Source organism: Micropterus dolomieu, linkage group LG04 (genome assembly GCF_021292245.1).
Source record: "Micropterus dolomieu isolate WLL.071019.BEF.003 ecotype Adirondacks linkage group LG04, ASM2129224v1, whole genome shotgun sequence".
Classification (NCBI taxonomy): Eukaryota; Metazoa; Chordata; class Actinopteri; order Centrarchiformes; family Centrarchidae; genus Micropterus; species Micropterus dolomieu.
In genome coordinates, this window is record NC_060153.1 from 15,755,677 (window position 1) to 15,776,703 (window position 21,027).

At 41.3% G+C, this 21,027-nt stretch overlaps 2 protein-coding genes and 1 long non-coding RNA gene across 5 annotated transcripts in view; 1 reads left to right on the forward strand and 2 right to left on the reverse strand.

The window, feature by feature from the left end:
- Positions 1-13,212, reverse strand: part of keap1b (kelch-like ECH-associated protein 1b) — an 18,046-nt gene extending 4,834 nt beyond the window's left edge. Inside the window, exons 1-7 of one of the 3 annotated variants that reach the window (XM_046046446.1) lie at positions 12,603-12,686; positions 9,097-9,267; positions 7,680-8,937; positions 6,481-6,726; positions 4,323-4,999; positions 2,556-2,761; positions 1,974-2,150 (exon numbers count right to left, since the gene is read on the reverse strand). In XM_046046446.1, coding sequence (XP_045902402.1) covers positions 1,974-2,150; positions 2,556-2,761; positions 4,323-4,999; positions 6,481-6,726; positions 7,680-7,985 — 1,612 coding nt within the window. In that variant the 5' untranslated portion in view covers positions 7,986-8,937; positions 9,097-9,267; positions 12,603-12,686. Of the gene's footprint in view, positions 1-1,973; positions 2,151-2,555; positions 2,762-4,322; positions 5,000-6,480; positions 6,727-7,679; positions 8,938-9,096; positions 9,268-12,602; positions 12,728-13,134 lie in introns of those variants that run through there. The other 2 variants (XM_046046448.1, XM_046046447.1) reach the window with 2 other exon arrangements.
- The window catches only part of LOC123969244, a 24,195-nt gene extending 9,540 nt beyond the window's left edge, over positions 1-14,655 (forward strand). The window contains exons 2-3 of the long non-coding RNA XR_006824694.1: positions 14,014-14,127; positions 14,517-14,655. This is a non-coding gene — a long non-coding RNA (uncharacterized LOC123969244). The remainder of the gene's footprint in view (positions 1-14,013; positions 14,128-14,516) is intronic.
- Positions 14,656-14,930: 275 nt separating this feature from the next.
- Positions 14,931-17,433, reverse strand: s1pr5b (sphingosine-1-phosphate receptor 5b). Its single transcript, XM_046046449.1, has one exon. It carries the CDS (start codon positions 17,319-17,321, stop codon positions 16,092-16,094), a length of 1,230 nt encoding a protein of 409 aa, XP_045902405.1. The 5' UTR covers positions 17,322-17,433; the 3' UTR covers positions 14,931-16,091.
- Between the last annotated feature and the right edge of the window lie 3,594 nt (positions 17,434-21,027).

Here is a 21,027-nt window from a genome sequence, read left to right on the forward strand (position 1 = left end):
AACTTGCGTTATCATTCAGTACTATAACCTATAGTTGTATCAACACATGTTTTTAGTCAGCAACGGACTGTCAAATCAAATAATATTTCAGTCAGTTTTCACATCAAACTGGAGGGATAATAAATAATAACTATTCAAATAATAAATTGTAAATTTAAGTAAACTAAATTAAAGTGCCTAATTTTTAGAAAAAATTTAATAAAAAGTGTAGCTTGAAGTGATGAAGTGTAGTCTTAACCAATTTTATAATAAACACACAAATGAACAGCTGTAATGCCTCCTCTTCTCTTTCATTTCCTCTTACAGAGCTACCACTTTCCTACTTTCTGTTGTTCAGTGAGAAACGTGAGCTCCAGCTAGCATATTGGAGATCTATGAGATATTCTGGTTTTGAACTGCCCGTGGGAGGAATGTACATGTAAAAATCTGTACATTCTTCATTAAAAGTCATGTGAAATCTTTTATCTTTCGTCTCCTCAATTCGGGTGTGTTTCCAAAACGTCTCTGGTGAATCTCGCGGACTCAACTCGCAAGCATTGGTATGCACAGATTTGATTGGCTGAGCAGCGTCACATGAGACGATTGGAGCACATGCGATTGGTCTGAGAGTTTCCTGGTCCTCTAAACCAGTACAGTAAATGCTAGAAAAGCTGCGCGGGTTAAAATAGAAACGCTCCGTCACGAGGTAGTAAGCCTCAATAATAAATGTGCTGTAGGTCGGCGGTCCGGAGAGGACAGCGGCTGGGTCCGGATCCGGACCGCAGTCCGCCTATTAGTGACCTCTGCCCTAGAGGCTTGAAACCTCTGACATATAGAGCAATTGTAAGTCGCTTTAGATAAAGGCTTCAGCTAAATGACAAAATTAATAAATAATCATAACAAATGTATAGTGTAAAGCTGTTCTTATTTACGACAGCAATGAATTACACAAATGGTAGAGGCACCAAATCTTACATATTGTTGCTTTAAACGGGCCCCAGGGCTAAAAATTATTATTATTATAAGACCGTAGTACTGATAAGCTCCAACGTTACCGGCACTGCTCTCAGTATTGGATAATATAAGAAAATAGATTTCCTATTTATTTATGTATTTATCCAGAGGAGAGATCTCTTCCTCTCAGAGCCTGCTGAATGTGCGAGAGGACCAGCACTCTCCCACATGTGCACACAGCTCTCACACAGGCGGTGACAACGAAGCGCTCAAAAGTCCGGTTATACTTAACTAGCTAATGCTGGCAAAGCTCATTGCCACAAGCGCGGAAACACAAGCAATTTTTCAAAATAACATCTAGCGAAAGTGCATCACATACAGGCGGAGAAGCCCATATCTCATAGTTCACCTCTTGTTGCCCCATCAACCACAGGGATGTTATGTATGCTAGCAGCCCACATGGAGTTAACTATTATAAATTAAATTATACAAACATGGGTTAATGATAAAAAGTAAATATTAGCCAGCTGATTGTTCAGCTATAAATATCGGTACGTTCATAAAACAATCAAAAGAAAAAAACATAAGAGTAGTAATGTATCGAAAAGCAGTATGGGTAAGAGATATCCCCAATTGTGATTAATGTTTTTCATAAGAATGAACTTGATTTACAATACATGGATCAACGTTTGATACACCTGCCAAGATCATGATATTTAGTACTGTGTTGTGTGTGACCGACAAACAATTGTATCTTTTTAGTTTCACCATTCTTGTTTTTTTATAATATATTTTCTTGTGCAATCTGAAGATTACAGACTTGCTTAAGTAAATAAATAAACCACAACAACACATCTTTACCTCCACAAAATTTAACTGAAAAACATAAATGAACAAACGTATGAAGTTCGTTGGACTAACATTAGTTAGTTGGCCACTACCCTGATGTACAAAGCAAATGTTGTCGGTTTATAAGACTAAAATGCTACAGTGTAATGTATACAATACAACAGGCAGTTTCCAGTTACATTAATACTCACCCATTACATAGATGCGGCCATGTAATGCTGTGACTCCCAGAGCACTGCGGCGGTGCCTCATGGAGGCAGCAGAGCTCCACGTATCAGTTTCCACATCATAACGCTCCACTGTGTTCAGCTGGTTGGTGCCATCATAGCCGCCCATCACAAAGATGTGATTCCCCAATGAGCACACACCTACAAAAAGTTCAAAAGTTAGTTTATTCTAGTATTACTTTATCTACATCTGGGCACATAATAGAAAATCCTGCAAGCATGCACCAGGGTATGCAAAACTCATGGTGAGTTAATGTATATTACAAAGTTTAAAATAAGTGAATCTCTGCACTGATATGTATGGGTGCAGTAGCCAGTAACACAGATTTACACAGATATTTTGAAGGATGTGTAAATACACTCGACATGAAATCCATTTTTTTAACTCAATAACACAAACCAGAGGGACTGCTCAAGCAGATAAAAAAATATGCATATATATCTTTTAAAAAATATGGATGGAAAATTGCACTGCCAATAAGAATTGCGCAACTTTTTAAGCTGACAAGTTCTTCATTAGAAAGCAGCTTTCTATCTCTTCCTCACCAGCTCCGGAGCGCACAGTGTTCATCGGGGCCATGGTCTTCCACTCATCCCTCTCAGGGTTGTAGCACTCACAGGAGCTGAGCCGGTTGGCCCCGTCAAACCCCCCCACAGCGTAAAGCAGCCGGTTGATGACAGCAACACCCACACCAATGCGCCGTGTCAACATGGGGGCTACCAGCTGCCACTGGTCCCTTTCTGGATCATACCTTCAGAGCAGGAACACCACATGTACATTTTATAAATTATTCTTCTCTATTTCTACGATTTATTTCCCCAGTGTCTCCTAATATGGAAAACTAAATTCCCTATGCACAGCAGCTAACCTGTCACCTGTCACTGCCAGCTCAGTGAGTGCTGCAGACAGAAACCTTTATGACTCACGGTGTCACCATCTGCCTCTTTTCACCTGATAACACTGATAAACTTCACAGAGAGGGTGTAACACACCTGAGGTTCACACGATCCCTCGGTTTAATCCCTCTCTGTGCAGGCACTAAACAAACAGGTAGGAGTCGCTACTACAGCAACAAGTATGAGAACCCTTGCTTGGCCTCCCAACCACAAAAAAGCTCATTTTGTTTGCTGGGATGCAAAACCAAATCGGAGGTCGTGTTAATGACAATTTAACCCGGTGTCTTTGTTGCACAGATTAATTTGGGTGTCTGATTCTACTACATTGACAGGCCACATCTTTTTCTGAGGCATCACATAGGCATTCAGACAGGTTAGTTCCTTTTTCAGAGTCCTTGTGGTGTGCCTGGTTAATATTTGCCATTTGTCACCACTCTCTGTCTGCGTCATCTGATGAACAAAGTCAGAGTCATCAACCGTGAATTATGACTTTTTACTGTTTTACAGACAACCTGTCAGGTTAAGGATTGTGCCCCACATGCCTAACCAGCAGTTAAATACATTACACACTTGTTGGTGGGACATGCTGACGGGCTTTGTGATTAGCATCCCCCAGCCTTTTATTCTCCATTAAAATGGATGTTACTGCTGGCTCACTGTCCAGACCAACTGTTGAGGAGAAGCACAAACTAAAGTGCCATTTTCTAGTTTTGAATTGTAAACTGTGTGACGGAGGGTGGGTAATTAACTCAAGAGTTTCTTTTGAATATATTAAGTAAGACAGGATGAGTTGGAACTAGGGTTGGGCAGATAGATGATCATAGATAGATACCCCCCCCCGCCTTGCACCTGCCTGAGTAATTCAGGAGGTGAGTCATTTGTATCGGCTCTAGCTAAGGCTAATTTCTATTTTTCCCCCATCACATAATTTATATTTAGTTTTGTAACACAAAAAAAATCGTGTAGACTAAAGCTTCCTCACTGAAGCTTTGTGTGAAGAGATATTAAAAGGAAGTGGAACAAAACCATTTAATTTCCAGGAAGTTGCCTGATTCCTGCTCTTAGGGCACTCGTTGACTAAATACAGTAAACAGACCAGAGCGTACGCTTGTATTATAAATGTCCTCTGCTGGACACATAATCTTTTGCTGAATTAATACATTACACCAAACCATAGAAACGCAGATATTTAAATGATCACAATTCAGTGGGCTTTTAAAACAACCTGGCACAAATCAAAGCACACCAGCAGCACACGGAAAGTAGTTCCAATACCTCAGGCACTGCACTACACTGACTTTTCTTGTTAGCAGAATACATTCAACATTGGCTTTGGTCTCTTCAGGGGAATTGTTGAAGATCTTAAAAAACATAAAATAACACCAGCATCTGCTTTTAGAAGCTCCTTTTGCTTACCTTTCAACGCTGTTGTGATGAATGCACCCATGTGATCCACCAACCGCATATATCATGCCATCGATGACGCCAACTCCAATTCGGTTCCTGGGTACGCTCATTGGTGCACACGGCAGCCAGCAGTTGTTCATGGGATTGTAGCAGTCTAATGCATTCGAGTCCATGTTGCCATCAGGCGCGTTATTTCTTCCCCCAACAGCGTAGAAAAGCCCACTGATCACACAGGCTGCTAGGCCACTGCGGGGTACCTGCAGGTCAGCTAGCCTCAGCCAGGCTCCTGTGCAGGGGTTATACGCCTCCAGGTAGCTGAGGGACTGACGGAAATAACCCCCTGCTGTGTAGATGAGCTGGGGCACCTTGGGTGTTCGGCAAGAAATTACTTTGGTGGGTTTGTGGAGGGTGAGGTCCTGGAAGATCTGGGCCAGGTAGTCTTTACACTGGGGGTCCCAGTCCAGAGACTGGAGTTGGGCCTGCAGGAAGTTGGGGGTGAGGGAATGGCAACGGACAGCCTGGAGTAAGGCCTGGACGTACGGTCGGCGGTTCTCCCGGTCGTAGCGCACCCAGGCCACACATGCCTGGAAGACTTCGGACTCACATCGCACATTGAGCTCATCGCGGCTGATGAGGGTGACCAGCTGGCAGTGAGACAAGTTGAAGAACTCCTCCTGGGTCGCCACCTAGGGACATGAGTAGAGACGAAAACCTTGAAAAACATTTTACCACAAGTGCTGAGCACTGATTAATTCACTAAATTGGAATTCTCAGAGTTTTTTAGTCCTTAAAACAGAAAAATAAATTATTGTAAGTGATTTTAATATTGAAGTGGATGACAACAATGATAATTTATCTCATTATTAGATTCCATTGGCTTCTGTCAGAGTGTTCATAAACCTCGTTACTGTTTTGACCTTGTTCTGGCATTGAAATTGAACATTTAATAGTCTTTCCACAGACTCCTATTTTATTGGACCACTATCTAATAACTTTTGAGTTCCTATTGCTGGACTAAGTGACATTAATTCAAATCAATACCATGTCTCAATATAACAGAGGACTCCTAGCCCCTCCTAAATTGATCCTCTTGTTGATATTGCTGCAGGATCACTGCGAATGAAACTCAACTTTATTGTCCCTCTAAAAAGGAAGATAATAAAAGAAAGAAGGTTAGCTCCATGGTATAACACCCAAACTCACAAATTAAAGCAAATGTCGCAAAAACTTGGAAAGGAAGTGGCATTCCACCAATCCGGAAGAATCTAGTTTATTCTGGTAAGATAGTCTTACAAAAACAACAACTAAGAAGACCCTCCGAATTATTGGGAGTTGTTTGTGAACAATATTAGACAGAGTGCAGTCTAGACTGCTCTACATGAAAAGTGCACTGACATCACTTTTGTTATGAATAGGCGCTATATAAATAAAATTTAATTAAACTGATTCTGTGACTCAGTGAGCTGTCTAACGAGCCACTGCCCTGTTTCATTTCTTTTGTGATGCATTGTACTGTTATATTTTGCAGTCAGGTATGCTCCAACCACAGGTAAACCCACATCATGACTCATAGCTTGCATTCTTGACAATCATCGCACAAGGGCACGGGCCAGTTGTTTCGCAGATCTGAAATGTCTACGGGCAGAAACCACAATGGAAGTGAAACAGCATTTACTCTATGAAACACTTTGCACACAAAATCCCCTGGTACAAAAATGACAACAAAAAAAAGACTATTTTCAGTTATGAGATGTGCAGATTTATTTATAAGATATATAACTGCTAATACATAATGTCACTGCCTTACCCCAAAACATTTCTACCCACTAAAAGGTACAATCAAAAAAAAAAAATCAAAATCAAATTTGCTGCCAAGTAACAATTACATAGCACCTGGCACAGCCCACCTGATCAGATCAGAACAACAGGCAGTTAACCAAGTTTCATGTTTCTGACTCATCTCCTTTCACTACATAGTTTATATGGCATACCACATAACTGCAGTACCCCCCAACCCACCTGCCACATTTCCTGTCTGTTTGAACACTGTCAACTACCAAATAAAAGCAAAAAATGCCAAATAAAATAATAAAAAAAACAACAAAAATCCGTTTATGATTAGAGACAAAGAGTTGCGCTTTCATTAGAAATTCTGCTTAAGCTTCACCTGGCTAAAGTTCATGTAGATGTATTCGCGGGCCTTCTGGTGGAGCTCTGTGCAGCCGATTTGCTCTGCAAAGTTGGCAATGCCAATGGCGTTGCTGGGGTCAAGCTGCTGGACGAGGAAATCACAGCAGGCCTTGACCACGCTGTCTATCTGGTACATGACGGCGCCGTTCATCACATGAATCACACACTTCTCCCCAACAGAGATACTGGCTGTGTAGGCAAACTCTATCAGTCGGTCCATAACCTGCACAAGTGGGAAAGAACAAATAGGGGAAAGGTTGAGGGAGAGGAGAGGGACAGGAGTGGAGGGGGGATAGGGTTGGGGGAGAAGGATGTGATAAGGCAGAACGGTGCACAGAAGAGAAAGTAAATAAGGCCCTAGATCAATTTGTGTGTGTGCCTATTCATTACTCTCCGGAAGGACAGACTGATTGGCATCTCATAAGCTAACAAGAGATACCATGCGCATGTGTGTATTATCTACATGAGCTTAGTCAACACACAGGGTAACTGAGAGGTCAAACTAAGTGTACTGAGCTAAAATTCACTGTACTTTTCATTGAGAATACTTCAGTTGCATGGAGTACGATCTTAATTAGCAAAAGTGCATCTTCACTGTAACATATGTTGTAAGAATTTCATGTAGAATTTTACTGATATTTTTTGTACATTACCAATATAGTTGTCAAATGTATTCTGATAATTATGGAGGTATAATAAAGAACCAAGGGGAGACCACATTCAAAGCAATTAAAAGCCTCCATCGCACAACAAACCACTGTGATAATTCAAATGTTTTAGAAATTATGACATTTTCCATAAAAACCAACTTCTTGTTGTAAGGTTGATGCTGTGAAACGAGAAGTGGAAATCTCAAACTTATACAGTGGTTTATGCTACAAGAATAGTGGTTATATTCCTGTTTAGTACTATAAACAATCCTGTATCTAGTAGTTTTGGTGCCAATACAACCTAGTCTCGAATAAATAAAAATGCAATTGGCTGATTATTCTGATCAGTATTCTGATGTCTCAAACTAAATGCAGTGTTTTAACTGTTACACCTTCCACCTTTATGACGTATGTCATAACTCCAATCACCTTGATTGTGATAAGACACTGAATCGTGTTTAATGGCCTGTGAGTGAAACAGTATATCAAAAACATTTCTGTTAAGAAAAAATGACATCTGACTCACCCTGGGATGGATCCCCTCGATGGGTACCAACTCCATACCGCACTCCTTTAGGCCGTTGGTGAACATAGCCCTAAAGACCGGGGACGAGGAGGCCAACACCACCTTGTGAGCCACAAAGTCCACCTCCTCCAGGTCTTTGTAGCGCACACGCAGCGTGACGTCGCACAGCTGACGGTCCAGACGCAGCTCGTTCATGATGGCGAAGGCGGCTGCTGTGTGGCTCTCTAGTGTATAGCTGAAGACGCGGTGGCCGTTGCGCGTGGACGGAGTCACCAGCGCTTTGCATTCTGTCAGGTACTCTGTCATTTCCTACCCGTTCTCCTCCTCCTTCTTACTCTCTCCTTCTCAAGAACAGCGGGCAGTGTTATGGGGCATCCTTGCACCAGGCGCAGGCATGGGTAAAATAAAAGACTTTGAACTGAAACTTGGCAGATGGCTCAACAGAACGCTCAGGGCTCTCTTGGGTATGCCAGATTTTTGTTTGTGTGGAAGAGTTTGAGTCTGATTTATGTGGACATGAGGATTTCCTTGCTCTGTTCAGTACTTGAGTCCAGCCATACTGCTCGTTATGGCATTATTAGAGACTTCTGTGTGAGCTGCCAGTCATGGCTGGATGCACTTTTACATTTTGCAGTTCCAACATTATCAGAATGTTTTGACTTGGCTTTGTCCGTGAGTTAACTTTGCAGAACAGAGTGAAACAGTAACAGGTACAAGAATGTTTTTTTGTGGCAATATAAACTGAACAAGTACAAGACTCAAAGGAATCTTTGTTCAGCTGGTTGTGTTGTCAACAGAAGTGTTTTTCTTTCCACTCCACAGAATCAGTCCTGTCACATAAAACTGTCACTTGTCTATGGAATCATCTTTTTGGAGTTACCAAAATGCTTGTGAGATTCACAACTGGGGCAAGTCAGTCTTGCATATTGATTATTCTAGAGAGGGGTGTTGGAAAAAGGGTCTTATTTACTGCTCCATTTTAAAGAGGCAATAATGAAAGCTGCCTTCAGAGGGCTACACTTCTGCAGTCAGATACTGTAGATGAGGCAGAGGTAGAAGGCTTGTCGACTCTGAAAGGAAAAGAAAAAAACAAGGTCCAGTGCCAAAAGTGTCATAAGTGTAACTTGGAGCCCTCGGGAATGGGGAGGGGGAGTTTGGTTCGTTGGCTTTCTCTGGAGACGCCCTCCTCGAGGTTGCCCGGCTAAGGAATTTGTTTGCACCGTTGTGTTTACTAGGAAGCTGCTGGCTCAGCTGACAGCTGGGAAAAAAAGAGGGAGAGAGAGTGAGCTTGTATGTATATACAGTGTCCACGGCACTGAAACTACAGTTTATAAATCCTGCCACTGTTTAAATCTGTTGACAAATATATTGTCTTGGGCAACAAGTGGCTAACACCAGTTGCTTTCTATCAACTTACACAGCAAAGGTTTATCTACATGAAGTGACGTCCTGCATGACTTTCACACACCCATGGTGCACTCTTCCTGGAGCAGTTGAGTGGGGTCAAGGTTTCCTCCTTTTCACGATGAGTATGCTACTTTTAGTCATCAAAAACCCCAGCTCCTTTCATATTTGGTTATAGGTGTGTCTGACAAGAAAAAGATTAATTTCACCTTCAGCAACACGTGAAAAAAAGCTTAACAAAACGCGTCCCTTCCACATCTAAACCATGACAGCTAATTTAGAAATCTGGCACTACTAAAGACTCATCCTATATTAGCGAAAATGGACAAATAAACATGTAAGTGCAAGAGAGTGTGTGAGAAAATAGTGAGGGAGTGATATCCATTTCGAAGGCCGATGGGGTGACTCAAATTAGCTGGCCAGCATGACTGAGTGATTTTACTGTGTCCTGTGACCAGTCCAGCTGAGGGCTGGAACAGAGGGAACGGTTTGTGCAACAGCCAACAAAATCCAAGCACACTCTAACTGATTCTTACTGAACACACACACACACACACACACGATGTTTTGATAAGAGGACGCAGTGTACAGGCCACTTTATATGGCCTTGCTGCTTGCAGTTCTGCAAGTAGGTTATTATGTCCTGCTCTTTAATCAGTTAGGATGACGCAAATAAATTATGTCTGGGCATTTTTATTTTATTAACAGATGTGGACATGTCAGTGACAATCAAGGCTCGTCATGAAGGCAGCCAGCCAGCAGTTGATTCCACTGTAATATGAATTACACTGCGATTCCTATTTACTGCTGCGCTTTTCTGGGGTGAAATAGTTTCACAGGAGAACATATTGCTCAACTCTCTTGCTCTCCAAGGCAGACAGAAACTGCTCACGGACAAACAGGCTCCCCGAGTCTAGTCGTTTCTACCTGCTGCATATCTCTGATCATTCACGCAATTAATATACACAGTAGCAGTTTCAGACATTAAAGGCAGATTCTCTTTAGAAACAAGAGCAGATGTTACATTTTTAAAAGCCAAGTTGAACAAACAAGCATTGCAGCAACGGGTTGTTTAGTTTTGTCCAAAATACCCCAAAGGAGAAGATATTTGTGGTTGAATATCACACCATTAGAGCTGATTTGTGCATTAGGGCTCATTCATGCCATCAGCCATCAGGCTTGACAACACCACAGCACCAAACTGACAGATTTTCCTGATTATATTTCAGACATTTATCTGGTTGTGAATGGTTGTAAATAATTATTAATGATTGTATAGTGTAAATAGTGAGTTAATACTTCTACAATAAGTCATCTGTTCTTTTATATTCCTTTGTGCTGCTATGTCGACCGAAATTTCCTCTACAGGGGATTAATAAAGTTATATCTTATCTTAAATGATTAGTCGACAGGTCAAGCGGGAGAAAAGCGAGGGGGGTCACAGGCAGCGACAGCGCACGGAGCCAGAATATTTTCACATCTAATTCTGTGAATTCAGGGTTTATTTCAACCTAACCAGAGCTGGTGATTGTTGGAAAAGTCGAAACACTAACCACAATGGTTTCTTCTTCTTCTTTATTTAACTAGGAGAGTCCCATTGAGATTAAGAGCCTTTTTTGCAAGGGTGACCTGACCTGGGGGCCAAGACAGGTAGCAGCATATATAAAAGTAAAACCCAGAGAGTTTTATTGTGGATGAAATGTGTTTTATGATGAGCTAACAAGGCAATTAGTTAGCTGAAAGACAGGAACTCAGATTCAGAAGGTGTACAGTTGTATTTTTCTGATTGATAAGGAAAATGAAGAAGATGAATGCATATACAATACATACATAGACGTCTTTCACATGATGTCAGGACTGTTACTTTTTCTCATTCTGTTGATCCTGCATGATTTGAAACAAAAAATCTGGCCAAATCTTACCCACTATACCTTGAAATCACTTTTCAGGCACAAATGTCCAAAATAGGCTGGTTTCATCTTCTCAAATTCAAAGATCTGATAGTAAATTGACTTTCTGACATTAGGGCTCTGTGAATTTGTAAGTCTGGCTTGTCATAAATCACATTAACACAATCTAGGGTTGCAACAAACGATTATTTTCATTGTCGATTAATCTGTTTTTCTTGATGAATCGATTAGTTGTTTGGTTTATAAAATGACAGAAAAAGGTGAAAATGTTTCCTAAAGGCCAAGATGACGTCCACAGATGTCTTGTTTTGTCCACAACCTAAATATGTTTAGTTTACTGTCGTAGAGTAGTAAAGAAAACCGAACATATTCATATTTAAGAGGCTCAATTATCAAAATAGTTGACATTTAATCAATGCAGCTCTAAAACGAAAAATTATTTTTATTATTGTTTTATCTGCAGATTATTTCCTCTATTAATCATAAAAATTCCATCACAGTTTCCTAAAGTCCAAGGTGACATCTTCAAATGATTTTTTTATCTGACCAACAGTCCAAAACCCAATTACAGTTCACAATAATATAAAACCCTCACGCTGACAACAATGATATGAAACTGAGAAGCTTAGAATAAAAATCTTGAAACATGAATTATTTGACATAGTTGCCAGTTGTTTTGTTTTTTGTCCCTCAACAAATCGATTAATTGTTTTAGCTCTACAAACTGCTAATCGCTTAATCAAGGAAATAATCAGCAGATAATGGAATAATTAGTAGATGCAGCTCTGAAATTTACATTAAATGCATTCGGGGCACTCTCTCACAGTGTTGAAGGAGAATATATGTAGGCTAACTACTCCCCAGGACTTGGGGACTCTCTATACCACCTTGACGGACCCCTGATGGACCCTGTACCCCAGTTTGGGAACCACATATCCGGGCCTGTAATCCTTGGATGCCATTCAGCACGAGTTGCGCAATAAGCAGTAATTCACAATTTTAAGTTGGACAGTTCAATAAGAGTTACATAAACACGCATGTTTAAACGTAATTCATGGGCAATTTGCTCTGAAGCTGCTGTTCCTCTGTGACTCATCCCGAACTCTTCACCGCGCAAACACTGGAACTGGCTGTACCAAAACATGACCCAGAAGTGAAGCCAGTCCTTACATAAACACAGATCTCCCAAAACATTAACAGCTTTCACACAAAGCACCGTTTCCCCTGCGGGCTCCGCCACATAACGCCGATAATTTCTGCGCTTGTTTTGATCAAAATAATCCGGAGCGCTGAGGACCAAAAATAAGGGGAACAGAGGTGAAGCCGAATCTAATAAATCCTCTGCGATGAAAGTGAACTCAGTGTATCCACGACACGCAGCCGGAGACAGCACAAATAACAAGTTAAACGTTTCGGAAATAGAGCTGACAGCAACACAGGATCCTAATAATAGACAGTAGCGTAAACGGCTGCGAGCCGATCCGAGCAAACAAAGCGGTGCCGAAAAGACATTCCCACTGCGAGCCATCTCTTCGCCTTCAAATCTACCCACATTACAGTTCGTATTAATCAATACTGAAAGCTTAAATCTGTAATAAAAGAAACTCACGTAGTCTAGTTCAATTCCTCCATCGCGGTCTGCCGAGCTGTGCACCACAGAGGAAGGAGGGGGGAAAGCTGTAACTCACCGTGACTAAGCATTGTACCCGGCTCCTCTCGCTTTCACAATAAGAGCCCGCCTCCACTTCGCTGCACCCGCCTCCGTTATCGCGTAATGGCAGCGAAATGCGTCCCGAATGAGGGGGCTTTTATTTAGAAGGAGTTCTCAGAATGAAGGAGACGGGGTGTCACAAATAAAACAAATAGCACCTTACATGATAAACTTGTACAAGTCCACTTTTAACAAGTTGAAAATGATACACCGTCACACTCAGGTAAATGTAAACCTCAGTACATGCACGTTATACAAAGATAAACTCAATAACATTACTGACTACATTTTGAAACCCCGACAGGAAATTACTAAAATGTTATTGTTCAATGATGTTAAATGAAAAAATTTGGTGCTCAAGAGGCATGGCCATAATGTTCCCTAATGACCTAATAACACAATTGCTTCCTCATTTGTATGCTTGGCTCACCTTGCTTGTCAAGTTTCATTTCCTCGAATAAATCGTGTTTGTGAATGGCTCCTACGGTACACAGCAGCTTGAGAGAAAATGCTTGCTCCAGGCGGGCGCTGACACACCAGTTAGTTTTTCTCCTCTTTGAAAATACGCAATTCAGGTCAGTACAGTGAACAGCATTCTCTAAGCTATTCTGGCTAACAGCCGCATGGTGGCACCAAACGCCAACTGTGACACTGCAGGCGCAAAGACACAACTTCGACTTACTAGCTCAAAACACATTTCATGTTGTCAAATGAAGTTTAATCATGTGGAAACGAGGTGCCACTAATTATCTTGTAGAAAAATATTTAAGCTTTGTTTAGCCCCTTTAGCCAGAATTCACAGCCGATTAAGCCAAATATTTCATGCTGAGATTATATCGCTGCTTGCCCGAGGGCCATTGAAATTGATGATGAAGCATCAACAGTCATGTAAAATCCTTGATGCGATGTGACAAGCTTTGAATCAACCTTCACCAATAATTCCCCAGCTGAGCAATGACTCTGCTCTCTCTATGTGCCTAGTTCCAGTCAGAGGAATTAGTTGAGGTTAAAGCCTTGGGGCAACAAATGAATACTCCTAGACAAACATCATTATATCAGTCTGCTCCTCATGCATCTGAAATTAAAGCTGCACTCACAAACTGCTCTGGGATCAGTTTTGTGATTTATTTAATATACTTGACTATATTTTCAGTTTATCAACTACACATATTTGCCACTCTGATTTCCCCCGAAGCTCTGCTGAAGCAAGTAGTACAACACACATATTCTGCAGATCTGTAATACTAACCTGTGGTCTGGACTGTCCTTGGTGATCACAACAGGTGACTTACAAGTTCTACCTGTCCAGCATGTATGATTTCAGCAGCATGAAGGGAGCTGGGACACAAAGACTTCCCCTGACAGACAGTGCTGGTGGATACAGCCAACATCTGGAGGAACACCTGCAGCCATCACATTAAAGGTATCCTTGTGCCATGTGGTAACTTTTATAGCAGATAAGTATATTTTTGGGTCAGTGAGGGTTAAATAAGAAATGAAACAACTATATAATTTGTCAGGCTGCCTGTGTGGAACCACTAGATTTTGCTTCGCATGAATCTTTGCTTATAGTTGCTTTGCACATTCAATTCCTCTGAGAGGTGTGAAAAATAAGCATACGTCTCTAAATAAGTTCCTACGCATACTTTTTTTCCACAGGCTAAAAATAAGTGCTTAGTCACTTGTGTCATGTTTAGAGTTTGAAGAAATTGTATTACAGTAACAGCCTGTTGAGTTTCTGTGTCCACAGAAGGTGCAGCTCCCAGGCAGCAACATTAAAGCCAGCTCCATTATGCTCTTTCTCTGTTTCAGCCGTGACAAACGTGGACAGCAGGTCAGGGTGAGGTGGCGGCCAATCTTACCCACAGGTTGACAGAATAAGGGGAAAGAAAAATTGAGTGTTCAGTGTTTGAATAAAAGGTGCATTGTGTGGTGCTGGAGCCGTCCTGAGACATGCAGAGCTTGTAGGAGAGCGCTGTATCTAGGCCAATTTCATTACCAGATGTGAGACAAGGGGGCTGACTTCCTGTGCTGCTTCGAAGTAATACACACAGACACACTCATATGAATGTACTGTTACTGTGCACACGCAATGACAATAAACCAAAAGCTCTTTAGAATCATTTAAGAAAACATTTTATTTCTTTTATGAAAAGAAAGGTAAGGTTTGCTACATTTTTCTTGTTACAAAATAGATATAATTTACAATACAGATGGTATGAAAAGTCTTCGGAAATATAAAAAGTTCACTACATGAATTGTAGTACAAATAAAGAACAATGACTCATTGATCAATTAAGGTCTGGATAGACTGCACAAAAAAACATTTGTAAGATGAAATACAGATCTTTGAAGTAACAGTTTATTGGGCTTATACTTACAAGTGATGCAATTGCAGGTGATTTGGTTCAAAGTTAAACTATTAGGATGGTATGATGGAAATAAACACCCTTTTTGTTGCCTTTTTTGTCAGTTTATCACATCATATGATGACATTCGAGTTTTTCTGCGGATGCCACACTAACAGTCAAACAATCAGACACAACCCCAACAACTTTCCACTGTATCAGATGGGTTAAGCATCATTTCAAAACCATGGGGGATTTTGATTTTGTGCCTCCTTCTCACAACTATGCTACAGCATTCTTCACTGAGCTGCATTTGTAAGAACAGATAAAGGTTTGCCACATCTCTCTTTCCTGTTATCTGTCGGTCTCCCTGTAACTCTCCCTGCGTCACATATACAGATATATGTAGGGGTGCTCTACATGATTTTATCTGACCAAATCTAGCACACCATTGGCCTTCGAACCAGCGAAATCCAGGTGCCTGCAGATGCACAGATAACAAGCACATGTTAGACTTGTGTGCTATATCTAAAGCACTTCAATAAGAAACTGCAAAAAAGGACAAAGCCAACTGCACTCGGTCACCATTAACCCAGCAAGTCTGGCCGAGAATGTAACATTTACATTTTTTTCAGTCACAAGAGTCTTTGGGTTTCAGGAAGTCTCCTTCCAGGCTTCTTGAAAAACTGCAGAACCGCAGGAAAATTGAATCCAAGTCTGCTTCTCCATTCAGTGCAAATTAGTTTAAGGAGACTCTATTAGCTTTTTCACATTTGAGCTGCGTCCTTATAGCGTTTTGGTTTGTAGCCTTCTACCAATGAAGTTCTTTGATGTGGTTATAATATTGTAACTGTGTCACTTGAGGTGAGACGTGTCACAACACACGGTGTGCTTACGTAATATTTTATAAACACCTTCTATTTCCAGACATTTGAGAATGCCAGAACTGCTTCATCTCTATTGAAGATGTGCTACATGTTCTCCATTCAGTGGAAAACCCATTCACACACTCATGGTCTCAATCAGTCAGTTTAAGTCCTTATGGCTTGAAGAGTTTGGGGTAAAGGGCCTTAACAGGAGATGGAGTGGTAATAACGTTCCCAGAGGAAATGGTTGTCTCTGCTCCTGCCTCTAATTTATGGGATGCAACCTCAGTTTTACTGAAACTGCACTCCAAGAATGGCATCCCAATCTTCTTCACCTGGCCATCTCTGGTCATCAGACATGGCCGACAGAGCAGCCTCAGAATGGCTCTCCTCATGTCCTTACTAGTCAGTGTATAGATGATGGGGTTGAGGAGCGAGTTGACCATGGCTACTCCCAGAAAGTAATCAGCCTTGTAGAGCAGCCGACAACTGTGGGTGGGGCAGAAAAAATCCAAGAGGAGGAGGATGAAGAGGGGCAGCCAACAGGCGATGAAGACACCTAGCACAATGGTGACTGTCTTGAGGAGGGCTATGTACTTCTCTGACTTCCTTGCTAAGCCCTTCCTCATGCTGCCTGAAAGGCCCAGCCGCTGGCGCTGCGTGTTGGTGCGGACAATCCGAAAGACTCTAGCATAGAGGACCACAATGGCCAGGAGCACTGCACTGAACACAGATATGCAACAGAGGATGTAGCTCTTGGCATAAAGCGGGAGGACTGTTGAACACTGGTCCAGTCTGTGGATGCAGTTCCATCCCAAAATTGGGAGGACCCCCAAAAACCCTGCCAGGGCCCAACTTGCACCAATCAGTGCCAACATCCGTCCCCGTTTTGCCCCATGATATGGCCTCATAGTCACCATAGTAACATGACGTTCAATTGCAATGGCCAGCAGACTAATTATAGAGGCAGCCAGAGTGATGAATACCCCTCCCTCCCTGAGGAACCACAGCAATGGAGTCAGTTTCAAAGTATTAGATCCTGACATGATGATGTTGGCCATGTATGTAATCCCAGCCAGCAGATCAGACAGAGTCAGGTTTCCCAGCAGGTAATACATGGGCAGGTGGAACTTCTTGTTCCTCCAAATGGCGATGAGAACCACAGCGTTCTCCAGGACAATGAGGAGGCACACCACCACGAACGCAATGCCCTCAGGTTTGAGCCCTTCACGGTAGCGGTCTTTCTGCAGCTTGCCGGTGTAGTTGTAATGCTCCACAAGGACAGAATTGTCCTGGTACTCCCAGAAGAACTGCAAGTAGCCCAGAGAGGAGGGAGTAAGGGAGGTGGGGAGTGTGGGAGTAGAGGGGGAAGTGCCTGCATGAGCAGAACTTGAAGCCTCCATGCTTTAAGTTGCTTTTCTTCTATTCTGCCTGCAGTCAATAGCTATAAAGTCATTTTTGTTGACATACTTTTGGCAGCAGGAGCAGTGAATAATTTATCACTGAACAAAAAAGATACACAAAAAAATGTCAGAGCTCCTTCAGTAAATAGAGGGATAACATAAAGCTGAAACAGCGTAATCCACCAGTATCCCTAGATGTTTTGTTGCTGGCCAGAAGACGGTGCCCTTGAGCTCTGTTTGTCCTGGTTAGAGGGTCAAGACTCTATAGAAAGACAGGAAAAAAGCATGAAAAGTGATGGAAAGAAAAGATGCAGAAGCTCTGATAGCTGAAACCATATAACTTAAAGATTTACTTTAAAAAATCACACTCATAAACACTTTCAAAATGCATGAATGTTCACTTATTTTAATTTAAGACAAATTTGTTGTGTTTTATTGACATAAATGGCAGCAAGTCATAGTTGATGAATCAGAATTTCTCCAAAAAGCGATGGTTGGGCTTGTTGTCTGAGTACTGTAACTGAGAACATCGACATGTTTTCCTGACATGTCCAGTAAGGTATATTGTTTGTAGTTAAGCTGAATTCATACTTTTCTGTGACATGTAGGTGTCAGTTATGATGAAATGTGTGCACTAAAACGGATGAGACTGTGATTATTGCTGTTTGCATTTGTAGGGCAGAATGTGATTCTGAAGGCCGAAAGGACAAAGGGAACATTTTTCTGTCAAACAAACATTTGGCCTTTCCAATTTTGTTTAAAGTGTACATCAGTCACCGTAAGGGTTGCTAGAGAAGATCCATCACAGCACGTGCACTTAATTTGACACACATGCAGCTGCTTTTCATAGTTTACACTAGATAAGGTGTGTTTGAAGTGCCTTACACACGCAAACACACTCTAATGGCATGTTCAAAGTTTATGGGCAGCAAATAATAATCACAAATACTTTAAAGGTTGTGGCTCAGTTATTTTAGCTTACACTCCTAACGTTGAAAAGAATCAGTGATGTTTTGGGTTGCATTCCTTTTAGTCTCTGTCGTGTGAAGGAATGTTTTTCTCACTTCTTGAGTCATATGTTAACATTTAACAAATGGTCTGGAGACTTTAACCTATTCAATCTGTTGCAAAGAATTTGGGAAATGAACACAACACAAACAGCTGAGTGTCGAGTCCCTCAATATTATGGATTGATGATAAAAACATGAATGGAGATCATGATTGATGGTATCGCAGTGTCAATTATCCAAGCTGAGATAATATTGAGAGAATACGTATGTTATAAAAACAAGCATCAGCATTTGTGTTTAGGATACAAATACACTGATTTAGATTTAAAACAAAACAAAACAATTGTCAGAATTTGTAAGTGTTTTTGTGACTTTTACACCAATTATGGCCTATAGTACAATCTCCTATAAAATTTAATTCAAAAGTTTCAGCAGCCTTTCTTTTTCGTGGATTTAAATGGTGTCAGAAAGCAATAGGTTAATTTAAACATTACAGTAAAAATGTCAACAATCATCAAACTATAAAGTAAGGATTATGTTTCTCCCAATGTTCTGTGCTGCATTAACACAACAGAAATGCAACTATGTGAAAATGACCTAAATGAAATTTGCCAATGATAACAACATTTATCACATGTGGCCTCAGACATAGGAATCACAAAAACAAAATACCTTGAAATTGTTGGAGCGCTGCCCTTATTGAAGTTGCACTTCTCAGTGAGGAGAATCCAAACAAGAGCGCCAAGTGACTCAGTCAAACTGACAAGGCTGAGGGACTGAAGTAGACCTTAGATGAAACATGCAACAGCTAAGAAGGGGGTTGGTCCTAACCCATACTCTCTCTCTCCCTTCACATTCTCTCTCACTTCCTCTGTTTCTCTCTTTCTCTCTTCCTCTCACTCTCTCACATACATTTACACATGTGTGCACATACTTCTGGCTGCATACCGAAAGTTCTTAAAATATGTTATTGATGAGCAACAGATGAGGGTGAGCGATCATTACATTTAGGATCTCATTGATGCCCGTCAGTGGCTCAGATTACATAGCCACAACAGCTGTAGTCATGAGGCTTCATTAAATAACAAAGTTCGCATTATGTCATTGATCTACATGCTAACACAGTAGGGTGATATAAACTTAATCTCCTGATATCATCATGAAAACTCCTCTCTTCTGTGTACAACAACACGATGACAGCAAGAGAAAAGCGGTTAAACACTACAGATGTTGCCATTTGCATCAGCTTGGGAGGCAGAAAGTGCATTATAGAACAATATATAAAAATATAAATTATGAGAACGTGCTGTTAATTTCCGGGTGTTCCTGAGTTAAATAAACCCCACTTTCCAACTTTCTAAGGAAATAAAAGGGTAGTAGAACTTACTGCCATTTCGCTGGAAGAACCACACTTTTTACACCATTTGAAGTGTAGACAGTAAGCTTTTGTGTTTCTTGAATTAAGATTTATTGCTCCCACAATTATCTACTTTACAACCCCCTACTTATGCAGCCAGGGAAGCAAAGTGAATCTGATTCACATGGTTTATGTAGTAATGGGGGCATCCCAATTCCCAGAGCCTTTCAGAGAGATTGCAGCATGCTTTGACACGCTTCACCTGCGAATCCTCCCTTGCCGTGCCTGCAGGAGGACAAAACAAAGCAGGGGATGGGTGAGAGGGACGCTGAATAAGTCTCAAATAAAACTTTTATGGGATTGTTGTATGTTTCAATGGTGTATATAATGCTCTCTCTCTCTCTCTCTATGTATATATATATATATATTTCATTCAAGCAGCTTTCCTTACCCTATCTTTGACAGTTGGACATCCTGCTCTTTATCCTGCTTCTCCTCTGATACGTTACACAACGGCGTCTGACTATTTAAAGAGTGTTTCCTTCAACTAAACCTGTTTGTTGGGGGTTAAAGGCTTTAGCTGGAGAATCCTTTGGCTCTGTATCTGAGTGTGGACAATACACACACCTATTTCTTTCTTTCTTTCTTTCTTTCTTTCTCATCACACCTATTTAGTATTTTACTCCAGCTCTCTCTTTCTCACATGGTCTTCATCAAAACTTTGTGGTCCTGTCTGATAGGGTCAATTGCCTGATAATGTCAGTTATGAATGACTGCTGACACACTGACACACATCGGTGAATGAGCAGATGTCACAACATCCCGAGCCAGTGGGCGGTGTGCTTTACATTAAAACAGCAGTTTAAGTGAAATGAAAACATGATCTTCTCCCAAAGGACAACTACGGCCTGTTTGTGTCACTTAGCTAGAAGGTTGCTGTGCTGTTTAGCCTACTGTATTGTATCCAGTGATTATTGTTCATGCACACACATGAATGTGCACAGTGGGTTTATCATTTCTGGCAAAGGTGGGTGAACTTTCTCTGTTTCTCTTTGCATGAGTGTGTATAAATGTTACATGTTTCACCCACACTCCCCACTGTCTGCACCGCTGTGTGTGGGCAGCCCTATCAGGAGCTCATTAAAGAGTGATATCCTGTCAGGGTGAATGCAGAAGCCTCACATCAAAGCCTGAACAAAAAACAGGGGTCTGACAGTGAGGATGAGCAGCCCAACAGATGCAATGTCCCCTTTCATGTCGTCTACTTGATCATTAGTGTTTTACGCAGTCTTGTCTGAGTCTGTTTTCGTTACTCTTTCTTCTCTCTCTTTATGACACT

Coding starts and splice junctions, on each gene's coding strand:
- s1pr5b (XM_046046449.1), bottom strand. CDS start 17,321: ATGGAGGCTTCAAGTTCTGCTCATGCAGGCACTTCCCCCTCTACTCCC.